This window comes from Melospiza georgiana, chromosome 1 (genome assembly GCF_028018845.1).
Source record: "Melospiza georgiana isolate bMelGeo1 chromosome 1, bMelGeo1.pri, whole genome shotgun sequence".
Lineage (NCBI taxonomy): Eukaryota > Metazoa > Chordata > Aves > Passeriformes > Passerellidae > Melospiza > Melospiza georgiana.
This window is the reverse complement of record NC_080430.1, coordinates 23,369,003-23,389,818: the sequence shown is the minus strand read 5'-3', so window position 1 is coordinate 23,389,818 and position 20,816 is coordinate 23,369,003. Positions and strand designations below refer to the sequence as shown.

At 38.4% G+C, this 20,816-nt stretch overlaps 1 protein-coding gene across 6 annotated transcripts in view; it reads right to left on the bottom strand.

Moving 5' to 3' along the window:
- CDK14 (cyclin dependent kinase 14) overlaps positions 1-20,816 on the bottom strand; it is a 351,806-nt gene that overhangs the window by 184,231 nt on the left and 146,759 nt on the right. For all 6 annotated transcript variants that reach the window (XM_058021900.1, XM_058021892.1, XM_058021917.1 and 3 more), the window contains 2 exons: positions 19,436-19,498; positions 6,903-7,026 (listed from right to left, as the gene is read on the bottom strand). In XM_058021900.1, the coding sequence (XP_057877883.1) occupies positions 6,903-7,026; positions 19,436-19,498 (187 nt within the window). The remainder of the gene's footprint in view (positions 1-6,902; positions 7,027-19,435; positions 19,499-20,816) is intronic.

Below are 20,816 nucleotides of genomic sequence, written 5' to 3'. Positions count from 1 at the left end.
TGGACAGAAGGGCTTTTCACCCTGACTCAGTAACAGGCCATCAAGGCTATTCCAGGACAAACACACCCAGCCTGCTCTGCTGCTCCAGCCCCAGCTGCCACTGTACACAGCAACAGCAGCTTCTGCTCTCCATGGAACATGAGGCATTTGCAGCTCATTACAAAAATAACTGCTTTATTAAGTACTTTATAAAGGCCTGCAAGCTGACTCTGGTTTGAGCACTTTGGGGTTCACTTTCCAGGTTCTCACTTCTTTTTTTTTTTTTTTCAATTTCTTCACAACATTGTCACTGAAGTTATCTTCCTTGCTTGATATTTAATACAGCTAGAGTCCTCAAAGAAGCCCACTACTGTCCTTCCTGAGGGGTAAACAAACCAATTCTTCAGATTTCAATGGCTGTTATCAGAAAGGAACAGGCTGTACCTGGAGTAACAGCAATCTCCAACAGGAATATGGGACAGAAATATTCTTACCATGTTCAACTCAGGCAGGGTGTTAGAGGGGTCTGTGTACCTATGTTTGGGGTAAACTGGTTTTCTTTACCTGCAGCAGCCTCTGATAACCAGCACCCAGACAGCTCCTAGCCCTTCTCTGGAGCCTGCAGAAGGGCTGCTGTGGGGGCAGGAGCCTCAGGGGTGAGCGGGCAGCTCCTACAGCTCACCCCAAAGGCTGCGTCAGGCTCCCCAAATCAGTCTCACCTAAAGCCAGGCAACCAAAGGGAGCCAGCCCACATAATTAGAGGCACTCTCAGAGGAATTCTGCTAACAGTTCCATCAAATCCCCAACAATATCATACCAGCTCTTTGGGCACTGAGACAACTCCTTATATATCAGCATCTCCAAGAACTGATACTCTGTGGAACATTTACACGGGAAAACATTGCAGTTATCCACGCAAGCAATCTTTGATGCTATTCACTTTTCATATGAATTTTATACAGTACATTATAAAGAAACCCTTGTGGGATTCTTACTGTGAAGAAAAAAACCCTACTTTTTTTTTCTTTTCAACTTGTCAACATAGTTTTAGCAATTTTAACAGTAAGCTATACAGAAATAACCTTGTCCCTCATGACATACCACTGTCATGCTCTCCACAGAAAAATCTATATGGAAATGCATGGGAACACCCTCTCTAATACTCAGTCACAGTTTTAAACTGCAAGTCCATTGAGTATAATTCCCTTTGTTATAATCCTCAAGTCTCTTTGCTCCTGCTATCTATTATTTATCATTCTATGTATCTAGAAGGATGCATGGTTGAATCACACTGACTTGATTCTTTTACTACATCAGAGGACTGTATATTAACAAAATTCTGAAAGCTTAAGGCAGGACTTCCACCACAATACAGACCTCCTGCAGATCCTTACTCATCCAGAGATCCCCAAAGACAACAAAAAGTAGTCGGGAAAAGGGTTAGTGTTATTTGAGAAACTAAATAAAAGACATTTTTATGAAGATGTCATGGTGTTTTTCCACTCCAAAGCAGATTCCCACAGATGAAAAAGAGCAACTCTCATACTACAGAAACAAGCATTAAAGCACTAAGTACCTGATGCTCCTTGTCAACTCACCTTGCAACACTGGAATTTATTGGTAGTGTTACTGCAGTTTGAAGATTTTTTTAAAGGACTAAAATTACCAAAAAATGGGGCAGATAGGGGAAGCATCTATTCAAGTATTTTCTAAATTTTTCGATTTAGAAAATTATCAATAATCAAGTTTTCCTCTCCTTTCAAATATAATCAAGATAACAATACTTCTAGACCTGTTTTTCCATACTTTGAAATTGTATTTTGCACTTGTGTGCCTGCTATGTAGGTACCTAAGGTTAGGCAGGTGACTTCATAGTTTATACAACCCGTCTTAGAGCCATAGCACAGAGAAAAAGGCATTATACACACTAAAAAGAATGGCATCTAATTAAAAGATGTGATTACACAGAAGCACTTGCACTTATAATAACTGCACAATCCCAAACAGAGATCTAACAGGTCTTCAAACTTCACATTCACCCACTTCAAGCAGTTACTTCTGCTGCAGGTCTAAGAGAAGAGATGACAGGGAAAGGCAGCTGCAGAGAAGATTCACAAATGAGAAACTCCCTGAGAAGTAAACCCCAGCAGCAGGCTGGTTATCTCAGAGGGGAGGAGGCCAAGGGCCTACTAGTGACTTGGCCACTTTCTCTCACAGTCTCAGAAGTGCTTTTACTGTGTCACATGCTAGTCACGTCTAAATGTTTTGTTCTTGACACGCATAACCTGATGATATTTTCAGTGCATTGAAATGTGGGTGGTGTCATCTCAAAGCTATGTAAATCTTTTATCAGAAAATATCTAATAACAAGTATAACATGTATTTTTCAACCCAGAAAGCAAAAGACTATTTTAACTAAAGAATATGTAAGAGTAATTGTGCTATGATCAGAATAAAGGTTGACATTGTTTTGGAGGTGTCAGAATATCAGATTGCAAGAGGCTCTTTTCAGAGAATAAGAAACAAGGCAGGAAAAGAGTAAATCCTTCTTGGAAAGTCCCACACAGAAGGTGGGACTCACCTCCCGCCTGATTATTGTCAGCTATTTAGGGACTTGGTGCTGGAGTTTATCAAGTATGATAATCTGCATGCAAACATAATTGATTAGCCAATCTTGATTTATATCAGCATATACAATAAATAAATACCAATCTCCAATCATTAAGAAACAAAACAAAACAAGCAAGGTATTTAGTGAGTCACAGAACCACACAAGAACAATTTGCCTAGTTCAATCTGCCAGATTGCTCAAGGCTTAGTCCAGTAAGGGAAGCAAACAGATCTCACAACATCTCTGGGCTGCTCCAGTGCTGAAGTACTTTCATACCAAACATTTCTTTCCTTATAGCCAGTTTTGTGTTCAGCTTATGACCATTATCCCTCATGCTCCCACTGTGCACCCAAGGGCACCACCAGGCTCTTGGTAACCAACTCTTAAGGCACTGCAGAGCTCCTCATTCCATTACAGCAGGCAATCCCATGGATCTAACATGATTTATTGTGACTAAAACTGGCAAACACTTTCTTCACACCTACAAGAAGCCTCATTCCATCATTTCCTATGGGATAGTGGTTGACCAGCTGCAGAACTCCAGACCTTTCTTCTTGCAAATGGATAAAACAATAACCTTTCTCCAGTTATTGAGAACATCCCTCAATCTACAGTCTGTCAAAGATCACAGAGAGCAGTCTGACAATGACATCAGTTGGCTTTCCCAGTACACTCATGGTGTGATTCTTGGGTTTGTCCTGGGAAGGGTGAGAAGTTGGACTCTATGATGCTTACAGCCCCCTTCCTGAGGTCAGACTGACAGGCCTGCAGTCCCCCAGAGATCCTTCTTCCAACCCTTCCTGTAGATGGGTTTCACATTTGCTAACCTCCAATCATCTGGGACCCCCCCAGCTAACCAGGAGCAAAGATCAATTAATGGAGAGTGGCTTAATGAGCTCTTCTGCCAGCGCCTTCAATACCCTCACATGAATCCCATCTGGACCCACAGACTTGTGAGGATCTGAATGGCACAGGAGGTCACTAACTACTTCCTCTGGATTGCAGGGGCTCTGGTCTACTCCCTGTCCATGCCTACCAGCTCAGGGCGTGGTGCCCCTGAGGATTATGAGTCTTTCTGCTGAAGTCTGAGACAAATTTCTTATGGTGTTACTCATTAGAGGTTTAAAATATTGTATTTCTACTTAAGACTGACATATGCAGGAGTGGAAATAAACTCATAGACAGCCAAATTCACACCATAGGATCAAAAATAATTCTTGCACTTCATTCCATAAGAACTTCAAATATACTTTACTTTCCTCTGGAATGTTAATTAGGTTTCAAAAAAATGCAGGTATGATGTTCAAGGACTATTTTTCACAGCAACAATTACTCGAGATGTAGTCTCCCCTATTATATCTTCTCAATAAAGCCATTTTTTATAGCTCATCCATTTTTAATTTGATAAAGCCTCTATTTTCTGCTCTCCCTTTTCATTTGACCGCTGAGTCTTCTCATAAATGTTCATTTCCTAGCAGCTAGAGCACAATGAACAGAAAAGCAAACTGCTGTTCATCTGAACAAAGACACTCCCACACAGTGAAGTGTGTGTGTCTGGGAGCCCTGCTACAGAAAAACACATGCCCACAGTTATTCACAGATTCCACTTCAGCCACAGTGCAAGGCACTGGCAGACATGAATAGCCTCTTTTACCTTGTTTATTCAAGAATTATGATCCACCAGCCTGCTTTTAAGTATTTGATATCCTACAGTGAAGAGATTAAATAAGCCTGACGCCAAATGAAAAACTTCAGACATGATGCTGATATTTTTGGTAAACTTATGAAGCCAAAATCTGAAGGTCTTGTCCTTGGAGACTAAAAGGCCTTTGCTCTAGGATTTTATATTTATTATGCTAGCAAAGTCACTGATTTCTTGATAGGTTCTCTCCTGCCTTGAGTGCATTTGAAAGAAAAGCAACCATCTTTCTAATTTTCACACTGCTCCTCACATAATTAATCAAGTATACAATCTAAACTGACTTCCTTTCCAAGCACATTATTGCAAATCAGTCATTTGTGGGAGAAAAGCATAAAGAGAAATAAGACTGTAGTTTACACCTTGTTTAAGAAGAGTCTTTCATACTGGGAAGCTGGAGGATGGGCTATAATAATACAGCATTTAAATAGTAAATATGCACAGGGGCACACGGACAGCACACAGGTGTGCTCTCACTTCTCATGATCCCAGTGAAAGGGGTCAAGACCTTTCAGACTTTGACCTCAACACTTCTAATTTTTCATCTTGGTTCTTGGAAGAGAAATTTAACCCATCTGGTTTTCAGTTTTATGAGGTCATGAGCCATGAAAGAAAATCTAGCTTTAACAAAAAAAGGAGATATATAATCTTCTGTCTCTGTATAAGAGTAGATTACACAGATGTTTCTGTTATGTCAAGGCAAACTTAAAAGGGAAAAAATATCTTCTGTCCAATATTATATATTCATGTCTCTACCACTGTGTATTTCTTTCTGGCTGTACTTATACATTTCTAGTCCCTCTATCAAAACCATGCACAATGGTCAACCACAAACTCCTGCCAACACAAACTTGTGAAAATCCTGCCTTTCATGTCATCACTGGGCTATCCAGCCTGGTGCTACAATGAGGCAACAATTCCATTAGAAGTGATAGATAATAACATTTCCTACTATAGCAAGGCACAAACCATCATCCCACTTTGTCCTCTGCTCTCTGGCACCACCAGGCAACACAACCAGAGTCAACTCGTGTCCGAGTTGAACTGTTCATTAACTGGTTCACACATCCAGCAATGCATTTAATAGTGCTGGTAAAGGGCAGGTTGTTTTCTTTTTTCTTAAAAACACACAAAAAAGTTTGCAGCCTCCCTCTCCCCAGCCACACAAGCCATAGAGCTTCAGCAATACACCCCCACACTGTAGGAAACATTTTACATACAAAAGAATTTATGAGATCTTTTATGGTTTCCAGCATCCACCAAAGCTAGAGAACCATTGTTACAATCTCCCAAAAAAATTATAATATGGGGATATTTGGAAGTCAGATTAGTTCATAGGGTTCTCTGCATATAAATTATACAACAAAACTATTAAACAGCACAGCACCTTCAACAGAGGCTTAACTCATATTTCACTGCAAGAACACTGAATGATGCACCTGTTTCATATCCTTAAGATATGAAACCTCACAATAAAATGCAACATGCAAGAATGGGGTTTTTAAGCATTTATTCAAAAAACAGCAAGTTTTGAAAAATTACAGCAAAGAATCATATGTAAACCAGGAGACAAGTGCTTCTAATACTATTTCTATAATTGCCTTACAATTCAAAGGCCAACCAAGTCCTTGTGGACTGTGTCCACCTTAAGTCCTGTTCCCTTCTCCAGCATAGCAAATACACACTGAGCTGTTAATTGCAGTAACGCTAATTAAAAGACAAAACCTCACGACTACATTAGCAGTGAAATTGCCAATTAGCACACAAGGCTTCCTCATTACTGCTGCTGCATGAAATGTGAAGCATGATGTGGATAGCAGTCATAAAATAAAAGACATTTTTTAAAAGCCAATAGGTCACATTTTCAGCTTACTTCAAAAGTACTGCTGGAATCAGTAACTGAGAAGCTGACCTACAGGAAAGAAAGAAATTCCTACAACCTTTTGTGAAAACCACTAAAGAAAAATATTGCCATTTTCCACATCTGCATTCACAATGCTTTTCAGGGGAAAGAGTACTTGCCTTGGTGTAGCCACTAGAAAATGGCTTAAAAATTTAAAAATAGGCCAAAGGCAAAGACTTCAGTGGATAATTTATCCTGACTTTATATTCCATGTAAGCCTTCCCCAGAAAGAAAGCAATCCAGATGATCCTAGTGTCCTTTATTCTACAGAAGGAACACTTGTGTCCTTCAGTCTCTTGCAATGACCATTTAATGAAAGTCAATCCAGACCTCACAACCCTCAAGCTGCTTCCATAAAGTGATTGTGCTTTTCATACAGTTTATATTTCCCCATATCTCTCTGCCTTTTTTTTTTTTTAAGATTTTTAATTCTAATTCAGAGGTCTCATGGTAAATAAAATGGAAATACTTTCAGCATGATCTTCCTTGAGAGATCTGGAGTAGGTATTTGTTTTTCACTTGCTCCCTTTTAATCAAGCATTTTGTTGACCATAATCAATTTCTTCACTCAAGAGAAAAATGTGCAATTATCTACAATGAAGAAGGTGCGTCCAAGGAATAGGGTGGGGGGGGAGGAGAGAAATCAATGGAACCATCTGTCTGACATTCCTACAACATTATAAGATACTTGTAATTAACTGCTTGCCTACCAAAGTCTGCCAGCTTTAACTCCCCCGTGTCACTGATCAGAAGGTTCTGTGGTTTCAGGTCCCTGTGCAAAATGTAACGCTGGTGGATGTAAGACAGTCCTCGCAGCAACTGAAATAAAAATAACTGAAAAAGAGGGGGACAAAAAATGACCTCTGTTAATATTTTGCATATAACCACAGGTGATTTCTTCATGATATGCAGGGTGCTTGCACATTGCGGTAACATTGTGTCAGAATTCCTCCCAAACTGGCTAAATCCCACCCAAATTTAACACAACGAAATTTCCATCTGAAATATACTTACTTTGCAAGGACTAAACCCAGCCTCCAATGTCATAGATTCAATTTGACTCCTTTAAAATGAATGAGAGCAATACAACCATGTGCAGAAGGCTTGGTTTCTACCAAATTATAATTATATTCCATTTACCCATATGGCCTTAGAGATTAGGTGGTAGCCTGAAGACAGATGTGTATCTTCACTAATTATAGGCAGCAACAGTACAGGGTGGATAGGGATGGGGAGATAAGGCTGGGGGATGGAACGCTGAAGCTAAAACAAAGAAGAAATTAATAGTATAACAATAATGCCTGCATACCCAAGGAAATCTGCAAGTAAAATAGATTTTATCCCTTGAAGTCTATTTTAATGGGAGTTTCTTATGTATTTTCATTAGGAAATAACTCTCACTGAACCTAAAGATGACTTTTGAAACCTACTTGCAATAGTCTTTAAGGTAATTTTAGATAGAAACCTAACTCACCATCTCCTGGTTTCTTAGAGTCCTTCCCTGGACTCTATAAATGCTTACTCCTAAATGTAAGCATTACTATTGTGTATTCTGTAATTCACAATTATGAACAAAGAGCTGGAGGAAGAGGATCTTTTGTCCTCCCCTTTCCATCTCTCATATGCATAATTTTCCTGCATCATTTCAGACACTTGCTGGGAAGGGCTGTGTTACCCGTCATGGGTTTTGTCAACACAAAGGGTGAATGAACTCCCAGGAGTTTTCTTTGCAGTTATGAAGAACCTGTCCCAATACAGAGACCCTTCCTTTTCCCTGATATATCTTGAGAAATACTTCAGTTTCTAGATGTGAACACAAAAATGCCCTCCAAAGCTAAACATGGAGGATCCAAGAGCAGGTATGGACTCCGTGCCTCACAGCTCAGAGGACAGTGACATGCGCTCTCTACGAAGACGTGGTAACCACCCCAAAGATTGGGGAAAAGTCAACTCCGGCACATGAGAATTTCTAATTAACTTGCAACACAAGCATCCTATTCAGTGATTACTGAAGTGAAGAGACATTCTAAAAAGGGTTACAAAATCTGATTATAGAAGAGAATAAAGGCTGACATGAAAGAAACAGAAATGTCATGTAACTGAAGGTGAAATTAATTTAATTGCATTTCATTTTTTCCCTGAGTGCAGACACAATGCACTCTATGTTTAACTATTTAGCCAGGGCACAAAGAGCCATATCAATCACCTTCTTGCCAGGGTAGGGTCTAACAATGTGCTGAGGAAGCCTAAGAGAAAAATACAGGAACAAAGAATAGCAGGAAAGTCATAAGTAACATGCACATTCCTTTCTGAATTGTGGTTAAAGTGGAATTTATGGTACATAAAAACTATTTTAATAAGAGCAAGAAGCAGAAATAGCTTTCATTACAGCCTGAAAATATCAATTTAATTCTATTAAATTACTTCAAAATAATACATTTTTAAAAATAACAAGATGGGCAAAATAACAAGTTTTCCAGGCTAAATTAATAACATTTAACTTCAAACATTATTTTCAAATATGCAAAGAAATTTCAATTATCATGGTAGCTTACAGCCCTGTAATCTTTATAACAACTCAAAATATATTTATTAATGTCTTTCATTTGGCTTTAGTGAAAAGAGTCAAATGATTTGACATAATGTGCTAAAAAAAATGCCCAACAACTTCACAGCTAAACAGAATAAACATCTGCTCTAGAGGACAGCTTTGGAATGTAGTTTTATTCCAAACTTGTAGACATGCTGTACACATTAAGTACTTCCCCAAAAGTTAATTAATTCACTCACACCTCCTTGGAGGAAGCGCATGGAGTAGAAGGGGGAAAAAATAATCTTCCTGAATTCATTACAGGGTAAACTCAAATATTGGTTTTTTTGCTTTCTCTTTTTCTCTTCCCCTTTGTTTTTATTTGGTAATTTAAATGTGAAAAGATTTATGTGAACACAAGCCTAACATCTGGCAGCAAAGCATTCTGTAAACCACTGGTCCTTTGAGATTTCTTGGGATGAGAAAACACCAAGGGAGGCCTCTCCATTTCCAACGGTTTCTCAGCCCACAAAAAGAAAAGATGAATTGGAAAAAAATGTTTCTGGTTCCTCACAAAGCACTTCTGCCCTCTCACAGTCAAGTTCACACCCCTGATCTGGAGGAAAGCCTTCTCTAGGAAACCCATCTTCTTCCCAGATTGTCTGCATTAACTTCTCAAGAACAAAAATGAATCCTATATGAGGAACCATCAATCCTTACCCATATACCCAGTCTGAAATTGACATATCTCCTATCACAGTCATACTCTCATCTTACTTCAGCCTTCCACCACCTCACTCAATTCCAATCACCATGAAACCTCAGCCTGGGTTTTTTTTCAGGGAGTTTTGTACAGGCAATGGAACTGCCATTTCTCAAGGCCCCAGGATGGCAGCTGCAGTCAATGGCAAATTCACCATGTATTTCAACAGGTTGGTTGTGATGGTAAAATCAAGACAGATTCACAACTCGTTAGCTTTCATGCTGGTAATTTTAATATTTGCATGGTCATATTTGCATGGCTGTATAGGTAATGGATAACCTGCAATAAATAAACTAAGACATCGTTTGTATAGAGTTTCTAGCTTATTAATAAGAACAAAGGTTTTGATAATAAAATTAGGCTCACAAAATACCAAAGGTCACTGTGTTGAAAAAGACAGAAAACGGGACATGGATTTGTTCCTAGAAGTCAGGTTTTCAGCAAAGTTTAATATTAGGAAGCTCAACACTACATTCAGACAAAAAAAACTTAACACTTGTGGCTTCAAGTCTTGCCTATTTCTTTCAGCCATTAAAAAATACCTTTTTTCCCTGACTGTTATGCAGCTCTCACTTTAATGAGCAACATATTTTAATGAAGACTTTTCATTGTCAGCGAGAAAAATGCATGCAGGTCAAAGCTAATTCAGGGTTTATGGACTGTGATATTAAAAGAACATTAGCAGTTCTTAAAACATACAAGAGAAAGCCCTCAAAGGGTGAGTTAGCACCTACACAGTCCTTCAAGTGTAATGCCTGGATAACCATTTGAGCTATATGCAACATTTGACCAAATGGCCGTGGTAGTTTTAGAATACAACATTTCCTGAGAGACTTGTAGCTATGTGGATGAAGCACCCAGCTTTCCTGGTGTTTGAATGAGTCTGGGTGAGTGCACAACCCAGTGCTTTCCTGGTGTTTGAATGAGTCTGGGTGAGTGCACAACCCAGAGCCTTACATGCAGACATGCAATGGCTGCCTGGTGGCCCACGTGCTGCAGAATGATTCACTGTCTGGTGGCCTCTGAAGGAGCTTGTGAGTTAGACACTGACACAGGCTGTGCAAAACACATCTAAAGGGTGGGATTGAGAGCAGCTGACACTGTCTGACTTAAGTTCAGAAAGCTCTTTCCAGTCTAAGGATGAAGGGGAACACTTGCGTACAAGTGATCTGTGTAAAGCACTCAGATAACTCCACACAGTTGCCTTCCATTACCAGAGAGGGCAGAGAGTTTCTGGCAAAGGATACTGGGGTAAGTGAGAAGCAGAAATCCACAACATGCCTAGGGAGATTCTCTGGAAAATGTACCATTTCCACACAAACTCTGCTGAGGCACTGAGGACCCCAATGACAGAGAGGATGCTTGCCAAAAGGACAGAATAATGATGCCTGTTGGGGTCTTTTTTAGGACTTTCCATGATGGCAAAGAGGGATTTCTAAACTATTTTCTTCATTTGAGCTCTCTTAATTCATGTTGTATTTTGGGAATAGAGGACCTGGACACAGAAGTAAAAGGCTACACAGAACTAGAAAGCTACAAAAAACTTTTTAGTTTACAGAAGATGCACAAAACTCTTGGTTCTGCTCTCTTGGCAGTAAAGTCTGCAAAAAGGCTGAGATAATCTGGAACAGGCATTAACATCATTTCAGAACAAAGCTGAAAGCAAACCTGAATCAATGTCTTTCCTTTAGCAAGCTCATACTGCTCTATTAGTATAGCTACTTTTGAAAAATACACAATACCACACAGGCTTTATTATCATCCAACACTGATTACATAAATGCCCCTGCTTGCCCTATGTATCAAAGCACACTGTCTGGGAATCACACAGTCATCTGAATTTCCATGTGTGTATTCAGCATCAATAAAATCATATTTAGTCCTATTAGGCCATCAAATCTAAAAATACCAGTAAAAGAAACCAAACTTAGGACATCCCATCTCATGCTTGCAATCAGTGAAGTTCTCCCTATTATCCAGAGGACAGTACAGGCTTCTGTACATTATTGGCTATTTAAAATGGCAAAAGGAGGTAACAAATCACTACAGTGCCATCTCACAGCCTTGGAAATAAACAGAACTAAACTCAGTTCCATTTGGGCTCACTCAACTGTTCAGGAATCTTAGAACTACTTGTTTTAAAACATTATATTAGATAAAACTACCTGGTGATATGCACTATCGCAGAAGCAATGAGAAGTGTCCCTCTGTGACTTGTGCTGGCATGTCAAAACCTCACCAAGCACAATCTTTTTATCTCTCTTGGTTTGCTATTCATTTCCCTCTTCTAAACGAGGATAATAACCACAAGATAAAATTGAACTTTTCACTTCTAATACCTGGGGAAATACTGCACTTTTTAGGTCAAAGTTTTGCAGACTCTGTTTCTTAAATTGTCAGAAGAAGTTCCAGGAAGAAAGAACTGACTTGAGACAAATTTGTATCCGCATGAATAAGGAAAATCAGAATTCAAAATTATTAGGTATTTGAATCTGCAGGATTTTCAGGATTATAATAAGATTTATCTCACAAAAAGGTTCCTCATATCTGCCTTCCCTGGAATCAACTGCGTTCCCTCCAAAAGAATTTTACAACAGTCCACTTCCATCCAGTGCTTTTATAAAGGCTTCTAACTTGCTCCTGCATTCCTTACACACGAAGGAGTGGAGTCCTACCAAGGCAATGTCACACAGAAATACAGTCACTGGAAATATTTATTGCATCATTGCTTAAAAATTTATATATACAGATTTTTCCACTTATTTTCAGCAGAACTGAAAAGGAAAGAGATTGGAATGTATTAATTTGCTAACTTCTATTCTCTTTGATGCTGTTTTAATCATTTTTTGTCCCCTCTGGGTACTACTACAGTCATTTGCAATGAGGAAGGTGTGCTTAATTAACTGAGTGTAAAGACACTCCCTTATGATCAGCTGTAGTCATCTGCTAAGGTTCAGTAAGTGGAAGACTCAGGTTTTTACTTCTGAATAGCAAAAGTAAAAATAAATTCAATTCAATTGAATCTGCTTTTTTACCTTTCATCAGCACACTTCCATGCTGAAGTAGGTCAGAGTGACAATTGTTGCCTCACTGATTTTAAAAATCTTGACGTGTTCTCCCTACAATATACATGTGTTCTTGCCCTATGTGAATCATGAAGACCATAGAGACAATAAATTACAAGTGCACTTAAGAAAGTGACATTCTAGCATGATTTTAACATGCTAATGAAGTTCCTGCATTAACCGTTCACACTTGTGCATATTATCAAACCATTAAGTGACAAGACTGACATGAAGTAGAGTGAAATGCTGATGCTATATTTAATGTCTTATAACGAAAAAGTCTAATTTAAATAATCAATTTTCAATGCCATGTGTAAAAGACGACCTTAATTTGGCATAACATTACTCTGTCTGCTGCACACCTGCTTATTCACTGAATGAGGAATGAAAAATAGCACCTTCTCAACCACATTAAACAGCATCACTTCTTACTTAACATATCTGCTGAAATACACTTTTAATTCAACTTCACATCAGCAGCATGACCAATTTTAGTGAGTAGGAGAGAGATTTCAAAAGCATGCCATTAGTTTCGATTTGCTTCCAGTAACAATAGATAAATTTAAAAGGGCTACCACAGCAGGTTTTCACCTTAAAGTCAAAGACTGTTTTCTTCAAACCCCAGTGAGTCAGTGACATGAAAATTTATCACAACTGGATCTACTACCACAGTTTCATTGCCTACTTCCTGTGCACCTTGCTTCTATGGCACTCAACCTCCTGGTTGGACACCCCTCTCTAGTTACACACAGGTGCTCCCACACCACAGCTTCCCCTACACCATGTAACATGTCTCTGCCACATGGGGATGCAGGACTGCCCCTGCAATCCAACAAATGCTTCCCCACAGAAAAGGGGGAGCACAAACTTCCTGTCCATGCCACAGATGTTGATACAATCACCCAATGGAAAGAAAACAGAAACATGCTAGGGAAGCTTACATTAACGTAACTGCAACCTAAAACCTACAGCATTGTTTTATCCTACTTTTCAGCTATTATGCTTTTCTAACAAGCACATGGGTTTGTATCTTATTATTAATCAATGTAGCTACTGCTTAGCAAGAGGCAGTGTGCAACACTCTGCTACTGCCAAAGCTCAGGCAGCTCCACTTTAGTGCAGTAAACCTCATTTGGATACAACACAGGGGCTGCCCAATCCTTGCACGGTCTGAATGCCTCCCTACCCTTTGTGCTTCAGACCATCCTAAAGCTGAAATCAGTGAAAAATATTAATCTTCCAGAAGACATCAGATGACAACTACCCTATGGCTTTGACTCAGATTATCAATTTTCACATTAGTTATTAAATGCCAAAATTACTCATCTGACAAAAGCAGATTCAACTTTAACAACTGCAACCATTAGTTAAGGACAATGCTCGCAGTACTACAGCAGGAATACACAAATATCATAAATTACTAAGTTCCAGAGATTTCAGATAATATCATTTAACACCCAGTGTATTTCAACATTTTCAATCCCATGTTATGGAGACCACCATTAAATCCTTGATTTAACAAATACAGTATTTTTATAATATCTGGGTTTTTTAGCTATATAGTTGCTATAAAGTTGACTGACCTCTTCTTGAACATTTAGCACAGAAGAGTGTTGCAACATCCCTCTATGTGTCACTAATTACTATCTAATACATTCCTTTAAAAATATCTTTTTTAAGTTTTTAGAGAAATTAATGATATTTTTTGCTGAAACATAAGCATATTTTTACAGAGATTATTGGACAGCCCTAGGAAATTTAGTACCCAAATCCCAATCCACATTTTGCCACATACTCAGTACTGGAGTGATAAAACACGTTTTAAAATATTCTGGTGGGGGTAGGGCTTAGTAAGTTAAGGTTTTGCTTCAAAAATATCCATCCATTATGCCCAGAAGACTGCGGTACCCTGCTTCCTAGGAGAAAGGAAGGCTCAAAATTGAGATGGGTAAGAGCTGAAGTCTCAAAGGCTCCTGGGAAAAGGCTGAATATTCTTGTTGCCTGCATGCAGAGCTCAACAAGAGGGCCTGCCTATTTCTTCTTAACACTTTTTGGCCCTAGGAAGAGAAAAGGTGCCCAGGGAAAAGAACAAATCAGGGCAGCAATATCAGATAGAATAAGAACAAACTGCAAGTTCCTTCCCCCTCTGGTCACAGCAGACTATAGGAGGCTTCCAAGTTGCCTGAAGCAAAAGATTTTGAGAGCAATTAAGAGACAGGAACAGTTTTTGTCTGGTTGAAAACCTGTTGTCATTCAGACTGGTGTTCCTGGACTAAGGAACAGTGGGTCAGGTGCAAGCGTCTTTTTATATTGCCAAAGATGAGGGTTTTTTCTGTCAAATACTCATGCAAATCAATATTACCTCTAACACTGCAAGTAGAAGAAAAAAGGCAGAGAGAAAAAATTCAGGATGCTTTTCTCAAAAGACTTCAGCTATCTCAAGGCAGCATCACTAATTAAGAAGCAAATCAGCTTTCATTAATAGATTTATTTCTAAGGCAGGGATGCAAACAAGCAATGCAGGCATGACAGATGCAAGCCTTTGCTCTACTTATTCTACCAGTAATAGGAGTTACAGTAAACAAACTCAATTATAAAATAAATGCATCAAGGCATAAAGATGAATTTATGTGCATTATTGGGAATGTGGTAATATGGAGTAAAACACAAAGTTAAAATAAAGGTGATATTTCAAATATTAAAAGAAGCTAAGAATAGCTATATTTTCACAGGGCATGCTGAAATGCACAAATAAAAAGACACTTAAATTATGAATTTACAAAACCAGAGTTGTCTATTTATGGACAACTGCAAACAAAAGCCCAGAAGAACCAAGAAGGTAAGAAAAAAGACTGGTGGAAACAGCCCTGTACCAGACAGAAAGGGACATAAATCAGAATGAAGATTATAACACAAAAAATATCATTGGTAGGGTCAGCTAGTTGCTCTAACCCATTAGAGTTCCTGCTGCAGGAAGCAATCCAGATGTTCCAACTGAGCATGAACTATCTCTAAAGGCTGCAACATCTGTAGGAAAGACAGCCAGGAGTACAGCTTTCAGTGGTCTGTGCCAGGAGGAACAGCACAGGGAGAGTCAGGAGCAAACCTTGTACCTCAGTTTGCAATAGCACATTTTACAGCTTGGCAAGCACCACATAGTACACACATAAATCAATTCCTATTTCCAGTCATGGACAGGGCTGCAGCAGTAGCTTCCAGCAGAAACATAATTATATGTGGGGCCATGTATTTAAGATTTATTGCTTGCCTTCAATTGTGGAAAAACTGAGAAAGACATCTTTTAAACCAGACAGGAGAAGATGAGGCCATGTGTTCTACACAGGGAATTATCAACTGATTACCCTTTTCCTCAACATCTCTAAATACAACACTGTACACAGTATATGAATACATGGTCATTTATAAATGCTAGACATGCAAATTCATTAGACACCAAAGAGGTAAATAATTGTATATTTGGACCTAATGGAGTCTGCAGAATATATGGACTGAAACAACTGCTTTATGCCAATTTCCCTTCAAGCTGATGAAAATGTTTCAGGTATTTGACTGCAATTATGCCATCACTAGTTTAACATTACCAGGGACAGGCATTTTTAAAACAATATCTCAGCATCACACACAAATTCCTTGAAGGATTTAAAGCCTCACATTATTTGTAAGACTTGCACCTCCACCCACAAATTATAAAATCCTGGAATCATTATGTGTCAATACAGACATACCAATAAAAATGCTAAACATAATACTTGTTTTATTTGCCTAAGCATATTGTCCCTGGACTTCTATAACTGTCAGCTGAGACATTCCTCTTTATACTTACACATACTTATAATATCCTGCTCAGTCTTTATTTAAAATAGTTAAGTGACAGCAAATAGCCTATTTAAAACCACAAAGAAAGGCAATGTCAAGCACAGTACCTGAGGGGACAACAATATGTGGGTCCATCAAAGTAATTTAGATTTTTATTCTATTTATGAGTCATCATTTAAAAGTAAGCCTGAGGGAACAAGCATTGTCTTTACATTGCAAATACAGAGAAAATCCAGAAATCTAATTAAGCTGAAGATATCCAATAGAAGGCAAGATGTAATTTGCATCTGCCTTCCTATAAAATACTGTTTAACAGGAACTACTGTACATATTCTTTGGGAAAAGAAAAACGTGTGCTTATGTGGGTTTGTATTCATAATAACTGGCAACAAGCCAGAAAGGAATATCCATCAATAGGCAATACTTCCCTCAAGAATAAAATTAAAAGGCAGGGGGTCTTTTGTCATGCTGGGAGAGCATCAATGGCTTAATCCCACAGGTTAGCCCCAGAGAGCTGAGACTAATTTATTGCTACTGGAATATAATTGCTCAACTGGAAGCTTTTAAAATGGATTTAGGGATCACATAACCACTGATTCTGAACAAACAGGGTCCAAAAGTCTGACTAAAAGTGAAATTACTGAAGGACCTCTAGAAAGAAGGGGCTGGCAGGGAGAGAAGGCTAATTCATATAGCCCAGCTTAACCCTTAGAAATCAGCTGTGGACCCAAAAAGACAACTTTGCCCAGAAGTTAAAACCAAAACAAGGTGGTAAAGTCTCAGATCCCCAACTGCACGAGTCAACAAATTTAGTACAGTACAACAAAGCATCAAAATGAAATGGTTGTGAAATAACCATCTTACTTCCTCTGAAACAAAAGAGCACTTCTAGTTTGGCATGCTGGTGAAGGTCTGGGAATTTTTAGCATATCTGACTAGGTTTCTGTCCTCCCAGCCAAAGAAATCACTCTTGGGCTATTTTTAATTCAGCCTTGAGAGCAGGTATTGCACTGAAATTCCCAAGCAGGCTGATTCATTCATTAAAATGGTAGGACCTCAAATCATCATGCCTGGTTTAGTAATTAATGCATTATTAGGACTAGCCTTTGTTGCTGGCCTGGCAAGAGAGACTTCTAAATATATACAACTGATTTTAATCAGTATCATTTAAGAGAAAAAATTTCATTGTTCAATGGGATTGCTCATGTTTCATCTGCTGATTGAAGTTGCATCTGCTCCAACTTCCAAAATTTTTCTTTTCTGCCCCCTGCCACCCCCCACTTTTATTAGTAATCCACTGGGAATTTTAAAAACTTAAACCAGCAGTACCTCAGGAGTACATTCTACACAGCTACTCAAATATTTCTAGTGTGTCTATAAGCTTCAAAGGTATTTCTGAGCACTGACAAATGGTACAGATAGTCACAGAAATACATGCAGCAAAATCTGAAAGGGAAATGCTGCTGCTGCAGTTCCCTCTGAGGTTCCCATTTTAAAAGACAGATAAATCAGGATTCACAGGAGTGACAAACTAACAAGCCAAATGATCCATTTATATCCATCCTCCTCAAATACAAGCTCACTGGGCCTGATGTGATTAAATACAAGTACAATTATTTGAATTATTATGTCTTTTTTCGCAGGGCTACAACAACTACTGCATATCAGACCTTGAGGTACACAGCACTGCAGCCTTGGAGCAAGACTTACAAATCTGAAGCAGCACAAAGAATCTTAATAGCCAGTCTTCATTTACCCCAAAACTCAGAGAAATGAAGTTAAAAGCATCCACATGGGGAAATGAAACACAACCCCCCTGGTTTAACAAGCACATTTAACACCTGAAACTCTGCTTAGGAAACTGAGCGGAGAAGAAAGCTCAGAAGTTTCAGGGGTTGAAAAGCAGGTCCTACCTCACCCCCTTTAGTGCCACACTCATGGTCTGTGAGTGTATTGGTTTGTTTTGGGGTTCTTTTATTTCCAAATATATCTAGGAGGAATTTTCCTTATTTTTTTTAGATGGCAGTAATTCTTATTGAAATTCATACGTTGTAGATGCCACTTTTCAGTCAAAGAACACGGAAAATTAATGAAGCTACATGATGTGGACAATGATCAGCTAGTGCAGAAGAAAAAATATTTCCTCTTTTTAATTTTTTTTTTTAACCAAACAGCCTTCTGGCTTTTCCAGAAAAGAGAGAGAGTTTAATGAACTTCTACATTTTGGTAAGTTACACCCTGGAATAAAGTTCCCAGTATGACAAGTGAAGACTTAAACACTTCCAAAGCAGAACAACTGATGTCCAAGTGCAAGACAATTGTAACAAAGATCATCTGAGTGATCTATACACACACAACACATTCTGCATGTCTGGTTGGCTTCCATTTCATGCTAAAATAATTTGGCTGACTTCCCAAAGAGAAACTGGATCAAGTCTCTACTCATCTAACTTTCCATTAAATCCTGCTAATAAACTCTCTTTCCTGTGTGATGATTCTCAGTATCTACCTTAGAAGGAAAAAAAATTCCAAAGTGAGATCAGCTATGAAAATGCTGATCTCATCCAAGAAAGCGTGCAAAAAGATTAAGGAAGATTTTATACGTTCATATAAAAAGCAGCACATTCAGCTAATAGAAGTAATTACAGTTCCCTCAGACCCGATGAACCCACACTAAGTTACCTAACTGAAGATCTAGCACTGACAGCCTAAAGCTTGTTTACCCTGGGGTTTTAGGGCAGTATTGTCTTAAGAGCAAATGTTTCAATGGAGAGGAGGGATTACTAGCACTGCTAACAGCATTCACAGCATTCAAATATTTTGGCTCTGAGTCAATTTTACAAACCTCAGAAATTCTATTGCAGGAATGCTCAAATACTTGAATTTGTAATTATTTTCAAAGAAAATAAATATTTAAAAATACAGTTAATATGCCAGGCATTTTCCCCTTAGCTAGCAATCAGTTTCTATGAAACAACTGACATGACATTTTTTGCAAAGTTACTGCTACTGCATTTGCCTTGGATGTGTGCTCTTTTTGACTCTTACCTTCACATTCTCTGGATGAAGCCCTCCAGGGTGTTTGTCCATGTACTGACATAAATCAGTGTGCTAAAAGAAAGTCAGATGGAGAACACTATATTAATATCCATATGACTGCAGTAATAAATACCCCTCTACTTAGGAGTGGACATAACAAATGGAAAATAAGATATTTTTTTTTCAGCCACACACGTGCAAACACACATTTATACCTTTACACTCATTTCATTTAACAGCCTTGATAACTGATATGAATATTCAACAAATGCAAATTAATATTTTTTCTAACACCCTGCATTTGTTGAATTAATCACCTGAATTTTAATACCATTCTAAAACTTGTAAGGACAGTATCACCATCAAGATAATATCAGTATCACCACAAAGATAATATCTAGAGGATGAACCTAAAGGGAGAATCTCACATTCAACTCCCCTTTTCCACATTATAGCATTGCCCTTCAAATATAATTTTATAGTGATCCTAGATTAAGATGGGTTAAAGGTTTAGAAAATAAAACTGAAAGGCATTGCTTATCAGAGTACTGAATGGTATTTTCCACCTCAAAAAGAAGCACATATGGACATGTACAGCCATTAAATACAGATACTTTAGAAAAGAACATAACGGAAAATTCAAACTTAAGTTTTCATTTCATAGTTACCTATATTTCCTGCAAACATAAAACCCCATGAAACCACTTTAAAAAAAAAGAAGGTTTGCAATGCATAGATTCATGTTATTTTTAATGAATAAATATTTATAGTTTTTACTATGGAAACACTTTTCTTTGAATTCTTCTCTTACATTTCTACACTTGAGCAGCAGAGTTTCAGACAAATGGCATGTTGCTTCTCTAATGTGCTTGCAGAACACAGCTTCTGGAATTATGTTCAGAATAAAAAAAGCAAAAATATGTACTTGATTAACCAGCAAATACTCAGAGACAGACTCTGCCTTCCACATCTGGTTTCTGAACACATCTGGTAAAAATCATCCAACATTCCTTGAAAAGCTACTTGGCAATACCTGCCTCACATACACAAGAGTCCATATAAATACAGGCAGTTTTCAAAGTGAGAGTTTTGGACAAAAGTTGCCTTCCACACAGCAGAATGGTGTCTCTGTGCAACATTTGCCAAACCAGGAGGCATTCTTTAGCTTTCTTTTGCAGAGTTATGCAGATACATAGCAGAGCTCACACCCAAGACACAAATTTTTTTTTTGCCACAGCTATCATATGTAACTGCTTCTGAAATCACGAACTAAAAAAAACACATTGTGCATGTGGAATTAAAATTGCAAAGACATGAAGATGCACAGGATGATTAGGCTCTGCACTAGCACAATTTTCACAAATTCTTACATGGCTTCAAGGGAGCAAGA